Raw genomic sequence first — 15,438 nt, 5'->3', positions numbered from 1 at the left:
AAACGTTTTTCTATTTTATTTAAATGTATATTTCTTTTTCTAACAAATAAAGTTGTTATCTATATTATTGGTTGATTCATGCATCCACAGAGAGCTCGGATAGATAACTGGAACAGAAAACTGATCGATTTAACCGAAATGAATGTTGAAATTTTCTTTGCCAAAATTTGTCTACATCCGCCGTTTTCGAGTGAAGTATCCGTATCCCCGATGGCAACAAGCTGGTCAGTATGACATTTCCAGAGTATTTATCATTTCACCGGTCTTATAACTGGGTAAATATATACGAAAAATTTTCACCCGTGGTAGTCGTAATCAAAAAACCTGATTTACCCTATTCAGAAAGTCAAGTCAAAGCGAGCTCTGAAAACTACAGTAGCCCACATATTTCTTTTCGTGGGCAACTTGTTATAAATCGATTTGTCGATCGGAAACTCCGTTTTGTTCACTTTCAGAAGGATTTCTTTTAAACTGTAATAGTTGTCTTTATTTTCGTTGAACGCTTAACAGTAAGAGGACAAATTCAATGAAAGATGACTCGAAAATGCATTCATTAGTGAGTGAATAAATTTAAAACTCGTAGGCTTTTTTTGACTTATTAATTTTTTATTTTTTTTTATTTTTCGCTTCTTGATTTTTTTATGCACATGTGTAAAATCGCAAAAAGCAGCCCCCCAAAAATTTTTATCTGGCAATTTTTCTTGCAGTGAATTTATTAGAAAGCGAATTTTATATCAGAGTAGATTGCGAGTTAAAGATAGATTACGGGGGTGTCTTGCGACATGATTTATCCTCCCCCGTGTTCTAAAATAGAAGCATCATGAGCGATCGTGAGCCCCCTCAGTGGGCGTGAAATCTAAAAGCTAAGTAAGTAAGTAATTAGCAATCATCGGGGGCGTACGAGGCGCGACTGAAGATGTAACGACGCCCACCCAAACACCGTCTACACATACACAATAAAAACCATTATATTTGACTTAACTTTATTGTTCATTTTCTTCCAGGTTGGAAATTGCTGCTTTGTAGGTTTCGCAACGAAAGGTGCGTAGGGTTGCTTGCTAACGAATAATATTAAAATATTATTCGTTAGAATGATTTTCGGAATATTTTTTTAATATTTCTTTTCCTTTAATTTTTTTCATGAATATCAAATGATTTCAGTCAATGCTTTACTCTTATTCTGTTATTCAGTACTTTAAAGACGGTTCTTGGGAAAAATCTTAAAAAAAAAGATAAAATAATGCATGTATGCGGTACTTTTTTTGTCCGGCACTCGACTTTTTCCGGTCAGTCCACGAGGTCTTAATAATTCCTTAGTAGCTGCACGTTTTTTCTTGTGCCGCATGTAAATTGCTATCTCCTTTTTCATAAGACTGACTTGTGGATTAATTTCTTGTTTAGCTCACCACTTATTTGCATTCAGATGTATTCAAGCGGCTTTTTCGGGGAATATTTTTGAGTGGAAAAAGCATTTTCTTTGAGGCAATCGTTCCCAAAGCAAAAACTTGCAAGAATAGTGCTTTATAAGAAATTCTAAGTTATGATTTTTGTTTGATAACCAAGCGGAAAACCCAGAACGATGCGAAAACCTGAAGAATTTCAATTTTATTTTTCTTTGCAGCTGTGCACCATTTCAGGACCATTGCGTGGGCGTAGAAAAGCGTTGATTCTCGGTCGGAAATCTTCGGAAATAATCGGAAGCTCTCGTAAGCGAGCCTTTCTTTTCCAAAACGCTTTTTCTTTGCAGGAAATTTACAGATTTAGATCAGGGAAGCCAGGTGAATTTGTCCAGGTTAACTGGTGCTAAATATAGAAAGTTATTTTTAGCATTGTCGCCGACCAATCAATACGATTCAACGAATTATTATCTTTCGGCCAATTCATCTTCATAACACGATGTGTTCAAGATGGCTACTCCAGGCAATAACTGGGTGAAGTTAAACGTCGGTGGAACGTATTTTTTAACGACAAAACAAACGCTCTGTAGACATCCAAACTCCTTTTTACATCGGCTCTGCGCAGAAGATCCAGATTTACCGTCGGATAAGGTGAGAAAACGCTTGCATCCATTCGAAGTTTTGTCGAATTCAACCCAGCTAACCAGTGGACATTTTGACATTTCAGGACGAGAGCGGTGCGTACATGATCGATCGAGATCCTCGCTATTTTGGACCAGTTTTAAACTATTTACGGCATGGCAAACTTATAATCGATAAAGATCTCCTCGAAGAAGGTGAGTTCTTTCAAAGTTCACATGTTTTAAGCTGCTTGCTTTTCAGATAACTTCGCCTAGGTATTTTGCTATGTAAACATTCAAGTTGGAGCGATTGGGTTTGGGAATTGCCGTTACGAATGCCTTCTTTTTCCTAGTTTTATGCACAATTCTTTACAATCGTACAAAGGGCATTCTGTTGGTAATAAGCTTATTTTTTCGCGCTTCGTAAGAACCCAGTGTATACCGTATTCTTCGTTCTTGCAGAAATATCATTGTGTAAGCTGTACTACGGGTATAACCGGGTTATTCTAGAAGCATTTTCATACTTTTCAAATGATTCGTGTGTCGAAGAAGGCCTACAGTATATGCCTTTGCATCTAAGAATCATAGCACAGACATAAAGAACACAAACAAATTAACAGCGATGAGCATTGTAGATACATGCATACACGCCGCCATGTCAATTTTGAACTAGCAGAAAATTGTACTCACATTTATCAGAATTTCAAGCCTTTAAAAGAGCATTCGCCTCTTACATTACCGATTAGGTATTCTGAAAACATAAAGGACGCCTAATCATCGATTTCCGAAATATTTTGCCTAGATTTTAGCTTGGGAATTATTGCCACTGTTCAAATTCTTTGATGCTTGCTCTATAAGCTTACAATATGCTTTAATTATTATGGTGTATGTTTCCACAAGTAACATATTTTCATGTGACATGTAATCCTCAGCTTACGAACAAACAATGTTGTGCAAAGTAAACAAATTAAAGGGTTTTCTTTAAGAAGTTGCTCAAATAAAAAGAGCAATCCATTGAAGCACAGATAATTTCACAGCAATCATATATATGTATGACAATTTTTTTCATACATGGCTGTTGATATTATTATTATGGACAGGCAAGATTTACTGAATTTAATGCTTGTGTCTGTTAACTGTTAGTAAGAAAAAGAAGCATTCTTGTCACAATGTTGGGTACATTCCCGATATTCGTAGCAAAAGCTGTATGCGATAAGTATTTAGTGACTAATGCTTTGAGCCAGTAGTTCCATGTGGACAGCAGCTAGCTTCATACTGACATAAGCTATTCATATTCTCCCAGTAGCCTGGGACTAGCTTGCAGTTGAGGCTTCATAGAGAATGCAGGGGAAAATGCTATGAAATATAGTATTTATTAAGGATGGGCCGATACCGGTTTTTCAAAACGATACGATATCGATACGATATTTGCCTTTTTTCTCGATATCGATATCGATATCGATATTGTGACGTCATTTCCGTACTGACGTCATTGGTATGTCACGTGATTTGTCTGACCATACAAAGGACAGTCTTGGCATTATAAATATTAGCCAGGAATGTTGATTTTTTGTCTTTTTGTTTTACTATGGACCAGATCAAGTCAAGGCATTAAAAAAATCCAAATATTGACAAGAAAATCAATATTTGTTTGCGCAAAAGTGCATTTTTAAACCTCAGGTGCTGACCAGAAGACCTCAGGCTCAGGTCACGTGTGCAGTATCGAAAACGTATCGAAAGTGCGATATTTTTCGAAAGTATCGATACTTTTCAACATTATCAAAATGTCGATGTATCGAATATTTGGTATCGAGTATCGGCCCATCCTTAGTATTTATTTGGTTATATAAGCCAAGACCCCAAACTTCTTACTTGTAAATATTCACCGATGCAGAGGATGAGGAGACAGATGATGAATATGACACTGATAGTAAAGTGAACAGATCGATTCAGCTATAAACAAACAGCTCCTTTAGAAATAAAAAAAGTTCATGATCATGACCAACATACAGTAGCTTGAGTTAGAGCTCAGATTTTTTTGAGTTAGAGCTCAGATTTTATCAAATATTAGGGTGAATTTGTATAAAAATTGCTCACCTTATAGCCAAATAAATATGGTAGGTCAAAATAATTCCAAGGCTAATTTTTGTTCAAAGTGCATTTTTATGGGTCTATTATTGTCATCTGTATGGAAGGGTTTTGGATTTTAAAAAATAGATTCCATTTTGCCGTGCGTCTGTTCAGTTATAGATCACAGATGACGTCAAAATGTGGTATGAACAAAAAAGTGGCCCACAAGCCGCTAGGCAAGTGGGTCACTGATGATCATACCACATTTTGACATCTTCTGTGATCTCTAACTGAACAGACCCATGGCAAAATGGAATCTATTTGTTTTATATAATAACACAAGACTTCAGTACACTGCAGTGTGAGCATGCCGCTACCGTTGAGCTAAGTTGTTTTCATTTCACGATAAAGTTTCCGTAACCACGAAGCACTGTTTAACCGATTAAATAAACAGAAAAATGGTAAAATATTGAAGTCAATGAAAAAACTAACCTTTATTCCAATTTGGAAAGTTGTTCAAATCTTTAAGCATTAACCTAAGCGTTCAACCGCCATTCATTTGTTTCCCGTGGCGTCATCCAACTGTACAACATCGGTCAAAAACTTTCATACAGATTTCAATAATTTCTCAAATAATTCACTGTCTTCTTCAAGCTTGTTTAGCCTAGTGAAATGCCTCGAAAGGTGAACAATGCTTGGCATATTATTTCTCACTGTAAATTTGTAATTAAGCTGAACTTTTTTGCTTTGTTGTGGCCCCGCAAGTTTGAAAAACTTTGCCGACAACTCTGATTTAGACTATGAACTCTGATCACATGCATGAGTCACACCACCGCGTGACGTCATCTATGCGTCTGTACTCTAATAGATCATAAGTAAGAACCAATCAAAAAGCGGAGAATTCAGGTTATTATATAAATCATTATAGACACCTCTATAATATGGACACCTCCATATCACAGATAGTTCATCTGGTTTAAAAGTGGCAAAAAATCATATAAACTCTACCTCTGTAGTACAGACATCTCCATGATACTAAAATTCTTCCCTGTCTCTTTGCCGTCCATATAGAAAAGGGTTTGACTGTAGTTGGACTTATAACTTGGGCTGACAGGTCACAAGACAATGTCTGTGCATGCTCCATTTCTGTTTCTATATATTTTGACACGGCCTTATGCGCCTACTGGTGCGAGGAGACTTGATGATGATATTTTACGACACGATTCCTCACACTTGTACTATGGAAGAAGATTTTGAGCGCATGTTACTTGAGCTTTGTAAGCCATGGGTTTATTCATCTTTGTAAGAGGTTTTGGGAGGGCTTATATGTGGAGGAGCTTTTTTTTTTTGGGGGGGGGGGAGGGGCTGTCTTAAAAGCAGCATTAAAAACCATTTAAGCTGACAAGATACAACTTAGGCTCTGTTAAAAGATGTATTGTGAGAAAGCCAGTCTGACTGATTAAAATAATGTTTTGATCTGCACTCTATTTATAAACTTATTTCTTGCCTATTTCTATTGAAAGAACATGTACAATGTTCTGTGAGGATGTTAGTGAGTGTATGTGATGGTTATATTAAGTTGGTTGGGGATGGGACTACAGGGGCGGATCCAGGATTTCAAAAGGGGGGGGGGTGGATGGCAGACCATTAGGGCCTAACCCTAACCCTCACCCTAAGTGGCGGCAGACGGCGAAACGTGGCGTAACAACAACCAGACATGAGCGAGAGCTAATTTTTCTTTCTTTCTTTCTTTTCTATTTCAAATAAAGTGACATTTCAATTTTTTTTTTTACTGAAAAATGGGGGGTGGATATCCACCCTATCCACCCCCCCCCCCCTGTATCCGCCCCTGGACTAACATCCAGTGGAAAGGCTGATAAATAAGATGGGTTTTTTCGTTAGCGGGTAGATACAAGTATATATAGGCCTATAGCCAAGGGGGCTTATAGCTAACATTTTACGGTATCAATGTGGATAAAATTCTCTTCAGAAAGGGTTGAATTATTTTCAATTTTGTGCACTTACTTGTCTACTGTTTTATGAAAGTATTTGCCCCAGATTCAATCACACATACATATTGTTGCTTACAACAGTAGAACTTAAAGTGCTTGCAGGGTCCACACTGTTTACAAGTCGTCATCAAAATCACGGGAGGAAAGATTTTTGAATGGGCCCAATATGTCTTGAAGTTACTGATTGAACTGGATTATACAGAAAGATTTAATTACTTTATTTCTAATAATGCCTTTCCTTTTACTTAGGTGTATTAGAGGAAGCAGAATTTTATAATATTGACCCTCTTGTTAGAATAATAAAAGACAGGATACAGTCAAGAGAAGCACGTCTAAAGATCCCTGTAAGTTTTGCCTTTATTTATATACCGTAGAATTCCGGTTATAAGCCCTGGGCTTATACAACTTGGTAAGGGTTTTTGGGTGGGCTTATAAGCGGAGGGGCTTATATCCGGGAGGGCTTATAAGCGGAATGAAAAAAATGTTTCAAAACAAGCCTCGGGAGTGTTGATTGAAATACGTTTTTAAAGTTAAAAACGCACAAAAAGCAACATTTAGCCCTGATCAATACTGTCATTCGGTAGAGGGGGGCTTATATCCGGGGGGGGGGGGGGCTTATAATCGGATGTTTTTTTTCGTTTCCAGGTTGATGGGCCTATAACCGGCGGGGCTTTTAAGTGGGGGGGCTTATAACCGGAATTTTACCGTAGTCATCCTTATTTTTTCACAGTAACTGAATTCATATCGAGAGAACCTCTCCTTTCCAATAACATGTATATGTACACTTCTTTGTACGGGATGGGGCAATGCCTCCAGAGTCCAGTGGGGTGTATATACACACTAGATGGCAAATGGTGACCAGGAGGTTTAAATGAAGCTGCAATTTCCTACCTCCCAAAATACTCATCTGACACAAAAACTGTCACCACATTTGCCCCTTGCCTCAAAAAAGTATCTAAATATGGTGTAAAGATCACAAAGACACATTAAAGGAAAAATTAATTAATATTAATCTTAAACATAATCCTGCAAAAAAAATCCCTCCCAGAATGTGCGACCCATTAAAGAGACATCAAAAATGGATTTTAAATCATTCCATATCTTTATGACACAGTAAGTTATGAAGATCAGTGTGGTAGTGTTTCATATGAACTCTGAAGTTCAAAACCCAGCTAACAATTGCATTTTTCGCTGCCAAAAATTATAACCATGACAACAATCAAAAAATCTTGAAAAAGGGAACAATCGAAATGGATCAAAATCTACCAATCACAACCCACAGATGTGAAAACAAAAATGCAACCATTGATTAAGCATAGTTTGCATCTTATTGAAAGGTGCACTAATGTCACTTATTTTTGTAATGTAAGCTCTATCTTGTAACAAACAACAAGTCAATAAACCAGCTAAAAATGTATTTATTATAATGTGGTGTTGCACATTTCTTTGCCAGCTTCAATCAAAGAAGCATGTGTACAGAGTATTACAGTGTCATGAAGATGAACTTACTCAGATGGTTTCAACAATGTCAGATGGATGGAGGTTTGAACAGGTTAGTGTGATTTTTGTGTGGGAGATGCATTGGCCTATTGGTTAGTGCGCCGGGAGTCTAGGCAGGCCTTTAGCCAGATGGGGGTGCAGATGCCCACTTTTGGTTAAAATTGTTACAGTCAAACCGGATGTTCTTTTGATGGGAACTTTGCAATGTTGCGGCGCAATGTTCCAATATTGATTGACAGTTTGCTCGTCGCAACTTGCAACTTTCAATTCAAATTTGCCTGAGCAAGTTGCCAAGTTCCGGTTTTCATTTTTCCGGTATGAAACATAATAATTCCACCTGTCTCAAAGAAGGATGAAATAATTGTCCTAATATCGACTGCTTATCAACAGACTGCGATAAATAAGCGACAGGCTTAGTTGAAATCGCCAAACTTGGAATTGCGCTTAAAAATTCAAATTTGCTCCGCAAGTTACGGCTTACGTTTGTAATTTTGAAACGTAATTCCTAACTTAGCAATGAAGCCTGTCGCTTATTTCTCGCATTCTGTTGACGAACAGTCGAATACGGGGCAATTATTTTCTGTTTCTTTGAAACAAAGGTGGTACAACCTCGTTTTATACGGCAAAATGAAAACCGGAACTTGGCAACTTGCTCAGGCAAATTTGAATTGAAAGTTGCAAGTTGTGACGAGCAAACTGTCAATCAATATTGGAACATTGCGCCGCAACATTGCAAAGTTCCCATCAAAAGAACATCTGGTTTGACTGTATTTTTACATCTGGATTGTTGAATTGCTGACTTGAGTTACATTCATAACAAATTTTTCACATATTAAATTTGAACCTTTTCATATTAATAATATTAAATTTGCCTTCCAAACTGTGATAAATAAAACTAAAATAACAAAACGTTTGGAAATTTCCTTAGAAAGCAGACCCTCGGCTGTTATGTTTCACCCTCATGAAATGCTAATCTTGATTGTGTGTATTTATCAGTACTCTTTCTTAATAATTGTGTTGTCATAGTTACATGTACATGTATTCCTTTAAAAAATTTAGTCTTGGATTTAAACAGACAGTGCAGTTTAATTGCGGTATATATTAGGGTCTTGTTTACATTTGTACCCAAAATATTTTTATTATTGAACTTATGATAATTTGAAATATTTTCATACATCGCAGCTTATAAGTGTGGGCAGTAATTATAACTATGGCAGTGAAGATCAAGCAGAGTTTTTATGTGTTGTGTCAAGAGATGTGTCCGATTCACAAGAACAAGGAGCAACAGGGACTGAGCAAAGTGATAAGGCAAAGGTATTGAAAAAGAAAACATGAGAATGATTTAATTAAAGCCTATTATTTTGTGCTACATAATGGTATTCACACTGTGAAAGACAAAGAGGTAGTGGTTAGGATTTATTTGGGTCCTGCGAATTCTTAGAGTTTTGATTTCTAATAGTCAATAATTATAAAACATTCTGGTCTCTTCTTGGGCAAGACACTATTAATTAAAACCTGGTTTTCAGAGTCGGAAAATTTCAGACAATTGGGAATTATTTCCTTTTTCCTGACAATCCCAGTTGTTTCCAAGAAATTGCAAAGAATTTTGAAGTAAATCAACTGGAAAAAACTGTTTTGATTTGTGAGCTTGTTTGGCAACACTTCCATTGCACATTGCTGACAACGGTACCAGGAATTAAGAAATTCAAAAACTAATTGGAAAACAAGTGTGTTCTGAAAAAAAATTCATCTTGGGCAATCCAGGGTTGGAAATTTGTTCCTTAAAAGACATCATCCTGTAACAGTATATACCTGCCAACTTTTTCTGGGTCAAAGGCATGAGATTTTTATCCAGCGAGTGCCAGGATTTCCGAAGACGATACGACCATGTCCGAAGTTTTTTCCGAAGACGTCCGAAGTATTCCAAAGACATTTTGAACATATCCCGATCCCAGTCCATGGACCAGGGATCCATATTCATTTTTTCTCCAAGTCGTCAGCCGGGCAAGTATACAAGATGACATACTTGCCTTGGCAAAATTTTACTTGCCCGTTCAAAAGTGAAGAATGGCGACCGTACAACAAGTAAATGAAAAATTGACTTTTTTGTTATTATCACATAATTATATGTAACACTGTGTATACATGAAATCTTCAAGACAACGAATCTGTTTTAATAAAGTTTGATTCACAAGTATTTGTTAATGAGACTTTTTACTTGTCTACCTTGGCTGCCGGTTTACAAATTTCACAAAACATCACGCCCCCAAGCGGCTTGCGATGTTGCGGAAGCGTATGATGCGGGCACAAATGAAAGCCAGGGCCTCTTCGACTGCAACCACAGAAGAAAAGAACGCTTTTGCTCTTCTTATTCATATTTGGTTTGTTTTTCTGAAGTGTTAACATTGCTTTTTTTTCCTTTGCTGGCGGCGCCAGACCAAGATAACGGCAAATTTTGATCGAAACATCAGCTGATGCGATCGCCTCGTGTTTTCGCGGATGCAGCTGCAGTACAAAATATCAGCGGTTGAGAGCTTGAAAACTGAGCCTGCAATGATTTCATTGATGGAAAGTACCGCATCAGCCAAGGTGGCGGCCAAAATTATGATTTTATCGCGACAGAAAGTTGCAAATTATGTTCTGTTTTCGAAAAGTTATGAATGGATGACAAGTGGTCAGAACGCAAGTAACTCATAAGAAAACTTAATTTTTTTTTTTTTTTTATTAAGTCAAACTTAAGTCGTCCAGCGGACGAGTTTATGTAATCATTTGGTCGCCCATACAATGTTTTAGTCGTCTCGGACGACCGGACGACTGCGAATATGGATCCCTGATGGACGTGTTTTGCTAAACACGACCTCGTTCCTAATGTATCGTCATTTACTCACTTTACATGGATTTCTCGTTTCTCACATTGGTTTGAGTTTCTAAAATATTTTGGGAAAGTGTGGTCTATGGTTGTAATAACTCACATTTTTCAACTAGGCGTGAGAAATTGGTTCGTAAGCATGAGTTGGCGTGAGATTTCAACTCGTAGGCGTGAGACTCACGCTTAAGGCGTGAGAGTTGGCAGGTATATCATCATGGTAGGAGAATCCAAAGACCTGTTCAAAGTAAAGGATATAATTTTCAGTGTACCCAGTTAGCTTTCATTACCTGAATATTTTAATATGTTAAGTTCATGTATGTATGGATGTATGTAGGCCGGCCGGGTGGGCGGGTAGTCGGTCCATCTGTCCATTCATCCCTCGGTCTGTCAATCATTCAGTCAGTCTGTAAAAGCATTTATGGAATGCCATGGATTATAATTTTTAACACATTAATTTTATAGTTTTAAAATTGTAATACCCTATGTTATTGGTGCAGTTAGTTATAACATTGATTGCTTTTGTTGTTTTCTTTCAGACTTTACGACAGCGGGGATTACGAATGTAGCATTATGCAACTAGGATAGTTTATTTCAAGTTATTGTGATCTGTATGTGCTTGTTGACATCTAACCCCTCCCCCCTCCCCCATAACCAACCACTATTCCCCACCACCCTCCTCAGTTATCCAAATATTGGATGGTAGGGAATGGAGACTAAGTATTGCCAGAGACCAGTAATGACACATGTTTTAAGGATAATGTTTTGGGAGAATTGAAAGGTCTAAATTTCCAAATTTAATTGCAAAATTTATTAGCTTAATTCTTGTGTATAATAAAATAATACTTGTTTATCTTACATAAAATAGGATTAGCTTTTATTAAATTGTTTGCATTGTCTGCCTGAAAATGTTTCAATAACTCTATAAAAATAATCACAACCTTTAGAACTTTTTTTTGTTAAATTCTATAGAGTGGAAGAACTACTCGGGAGATATTTGTCTTGATAGCTCTTGCTGCTGCTGTATTTCTCATTTTCTCAAGACTTCTTCCCATTTCTAGAACTCTAAAGACAGATTAACAAGTTAACTAGCCAAGTTCTTTACCAAATTAATCTGCAGGAGAGGGATGAATAGGGGTACGCAAATCTGCTGATCCACGTTATTTTTGGCTTTTTTCCCGTTCAAATCCGAATCCACATTAATTGAAAACTTTCACCGCAATGGACGGTGGATGTTGTCTTTTTGTATGCCAATTTTTAAGAAGATTCGATTCATTGCTTGTTTTTGCACAATTTTCACCAACATACCAATGAAGACCCACCAAAGTGATTCGAACTTGATTTAGCATCCACGGCCTGAACTTCCTGACATGAAGAGTCTGGAATCCAGCCCGAAATTCTCAGCTAATCTACAATCCTCTGTATTTTTGAAGTCTGCAAATCAGCTCAGTGTATCACAAAATCCACAATCTGAATGCTTTTTAAGGCCATATTCATCGATTCCTGAAACTATTCACCCCCATCCTGCAGGTAGTCTACCGAACTACCGCATTATACATGTAGCTCAAGCCTTGCACCTTGCGTGTCTTGCATCAATGTCTCAAGAAAAAAAAAACTGTTTTGTAGCTATCTGAAGGCTATTTTGACCATGTAAGATGAAACTCCTTAGCATTCAGATAAGGGATGCATAAAAAATCTGATGTAATTTTTTTATCGACAATAATACAGTAGAACCCTGGTAACTCAAACTCGGATAACTCGAACAACCCCGCTAACTCGAACAAACTTCCGTTTCCCTTGAATTTGAACTCACTTTTCAGTCATTTTTACTCGGTTAACTCGAACTTGGATAACTCAAAAACCCCTTGATCAAAATTTGGTTCAAATTGACTGTGATAACTCGAATCCCGGTTCTTGCAACTCATCACGGTTGCCCATTGATAAGAGCAACAAAACAGATTACGTATTTGACAGCCTTTTTTCACTCTTATCCTAAGAATTTATGATCGTGTTAGAGTTTCTGACGAGATAAGTTGAATTTGCACTGTGCTGTTTACTGAAGTGCTGTAAAATCCGTAAACTATCAATTATTAACCTGGCAAATTAAATATTCAATCTACCCCAATAACTCGAAACCCCGCTAACTCGAACGGTTTTTCATTTCCCTTCAGAGTTCGAGTTACTGGGGTTCTACTGTAGTTACAAATCAAAATGACTGAGTGAGCAGGTCCTTCATGAAGAACATGGTTGCATGTTAGCTTGTTTTATTTAACCATTGAGTACATGTGAAGTTTCACAGATAAATATTTTATTCATAATTCTAATTTTGTTTTGCCAGTTATATGGGTGGTAATTATTTCCTTAAGCACTGAAAAAACAATTTTATTGTACTTTTTGGTCTAGTGAATAACCTTGCAGACATTGATCACTTATCTTAACTTACCTGTATGAGATGTTGCTTAGCAACAGTCCTGTATACTGCAGGCTCAATCTCTGATTGCAGTTGGTACCAGTCCTCTTACTGAGTTGGTGCCCAGTTATTGGTAACAAAAATGCAAAGAATTTCACGGTTATTTTTAACTTACATTTGTCTTAAGTAGTACTCAAATGAGGAATGTCTTCAAAGTGACATCAATGTGTCTTATCAAGCTTGGAGCAATACTTTCTTTGTGGTTGTAACATTTTAATATGGGAGATCAAAATTATAGAAAACTTAAAGAACAGGCCATTTTCGTATTCTCGAATTGGACTGGACCTTGCTTGCAGTAGAGGCAAATGATTTGATATTTCCGCACAATAGCCTCCATTGCACTTAACCACTTCCAATGCATTCTGCAGAGAATACGAAAATGGCCTAATGACCTGCTCGTATTTGCTTTTTAAAATTAGGTAATTGTAAAATTTATAACTTTAAAATTTCTTGTTTGCTTCATTTGCCCACGGGAAAAGCCCCATGAACGGGATTCCACCCGAATCAATGGGATTGAACCCGTTTTAGCTATGAGTTTTAATACCTTTGTCTTTTTCCTTTCAGTTTTTGTTTTCAAATAATTAATAAAATATAAATTTACGTTTATACAAGCAAGCAAACAATCCACGGTGAAATAGATAATATCTGCCTAATAGTGATCTTTTGTATATTTGTATATTTCCTTTGTAAAGCTGTATAAATTGCCCTTGTAACTGATTGGCAATAAAGATGATTTTAGCTGCTATCAGAGAATTTTCGATGCACTTAAAACTAAAGGAGCTAGCTCGCAGGCTACTCGTAGACCATATTCACAACAGCCTCCATGATGGATTTCGTGCGGGGAAGGGAGGGGGGGGGGGGGCGGGTACTCAGAAATATTCGTGATGGGGAAGGATTTGCGAATGAGGCCAAATTTTTAGACCCTTTAAAAAGTCGCATTAGGCTAAAAACCAGACCCAACCCTAACCCTTACCCTAAAAGGCTTTTAGTTATTTCCCTGTATAAAAAAAATTGCGTCCAAAACCGAGAGATTCATAATTTCTAGTAACGTTTGTAAATGAAAATCAGATACAATTGTTTGACACAAAAATGAGATCCCGGGTTACACTTCTGAGTGTCGCAGTCTTTGAAGCCACTTTATAGGTCACAAGATTCTTTTAGAAATCTTGGCGGACATCGACAGTCTGTAAGAAGTCACACAACAGATAAAACCTAATGTGATTGGCCAATGTTATCAGTCTGATAAATACAGACCAATACAGTATTAAATCACGAGATTCCATTGTACGCATTTTCAAATCCGAACAAAGTTCTCTCTTTTCAATTATTGACAAAAGTGAAGCACTTTTAAAACGAAGCACAGGCGCTGAGATCGTGAACACAGATACGTCGTCAATAAACGCAATCTTTCAGGAGAAAGTCAGCCATGGAAGAGAAAAATTCGACTCTAACCTTGAAGGCCATCGTCGATTCACTTTAGTAGAAAACGAAACATTGGACAAAATAAACGCTGAAGGAATCGGCTCATTTAAAACCTTCGTCAACATGACTAATGCACAGCAATCAAGCGCCGAAGGAAAGGGAATCAGTGAAGCGACTGTTGGACTTGAAGCAAGGTTTGTTTTGACAACAAGAAATGCTGAAGGAGAACAATGTTACGAAGAGCGTGACCACGTAACAGCGGAGATCAGAACTCATCGAGACCAAGACTGTGAAACGAAAGTGCGAGTCCACGATTACAGAGATGGCACCTTCAAGATCAGCTATTTTGCCAAACAAACTGGAAAATGCGAGGGATCAGTGAAGGTAAATGAGGAGCATGTCTGTGACAGCCCCTTTAACATTCAAGTGAAAACCAGACAGTACAGACCCGTGTTATCTTTTGGCCATGAAGGCACGGCTGCTGGAATGATAAGCCGACCCTGGGGAGTGGCAGTGAATGAGCTTAATGAAATTGCAGTGACAGAGACTGGTAACAACAGGGTTTCAGTATTCAGTAGTGATGGGACTTACTTACGATCGTTTGGTAGAAAGGGTGATCAACAGGGGGAATTTAACTACCCCGCTGGGATAGCTTTTAATAATAAAGAGAATATTGTAGTGGTAGGAGGTGATAACCACAGGGTCCAAGTTTTCAGTGAGCAGGGTGAATATCTGAACCAGTTTGGTGAGCAAGGAAGTCTTGACCACCAACTTAAGGATCCTTATGGTGTATCTGTTGACAGTGACGGGAATATTATTGTTGCTGATTCAGGTAACAAACTAATCAAAATCTTTTCTCCCAGTGGCCAGTTTTTACGGAAAATCGGTGGAGAGGGCTTGTTCACCTGCCCCTATCATTGTGTTGAATATGAAAAATATCTCATAGCGTCAGACATTCTTGAACGTTGTATCAAGGTTTTTGATATAGATGGGCATTTTCTGCACACATTTGGAAAGGAGGGGGACGGGGACGGGGAGTTTAATGATCCTGGTTGCTTGTCAGTTGACAAGGCAGGACACC

At 37.6% G+C, this 15,438-nt stretch overlaps 1 protein-coding gene across 1 annotated transcript; it reads left to right on the top strand.

Moving 5' to 3' along the window:
* The first annotated feature begins 1,578 nt into the window (after positions 1 to 1,578).
* LOC144633990 (BTB/POZ domain-containing protein KCTD5-like) lies at positions 1,579 to 13,680 on the top strand. Its single transcript, XM_078492927.1, has 6 exons — positions 1,579 to 2,048; positions 2,125 to 2,233; positions 6,349 to 6,443; positions 7,553 to 7,651; positions 8,782 to 8,913; positions 11,005 to 13,680. Exons 1-6 carry the CDS (start codon positions 1,908 to 1,910, stop codon positions 11,032 to 11,034), a joined length of 606 nt encoding a protein of 201 aa, XP_078349053.1. The 5' UTR covers positions 1,579 to 1,907; the 3' UTR covers positions 11,035 to 13,680.
* Positions 13,681 to 15,438: the final 1,758 nt, after the last annotated feature.

The sequence above is a fragment of the Oculina patagonica genome, chromosome 12, assembly GCF_052425735.1.
Source record: "Oculina patagonica isolate OP01 chromosome 12, crgOcupat, whole genome shotgun sequence".
NCBI classification, from domain to species: domain Eukaryota; kingdom Metazoa; phylum Cnidaria; class Anthozoa; order Scleractinia; family Oculinidae; genus Oculina; species Oculina patagonica.
Note: the sequence above shows the minus strand (reverse complement) of the source record. Positions and strands in the feature narration are given on the sequence as shown.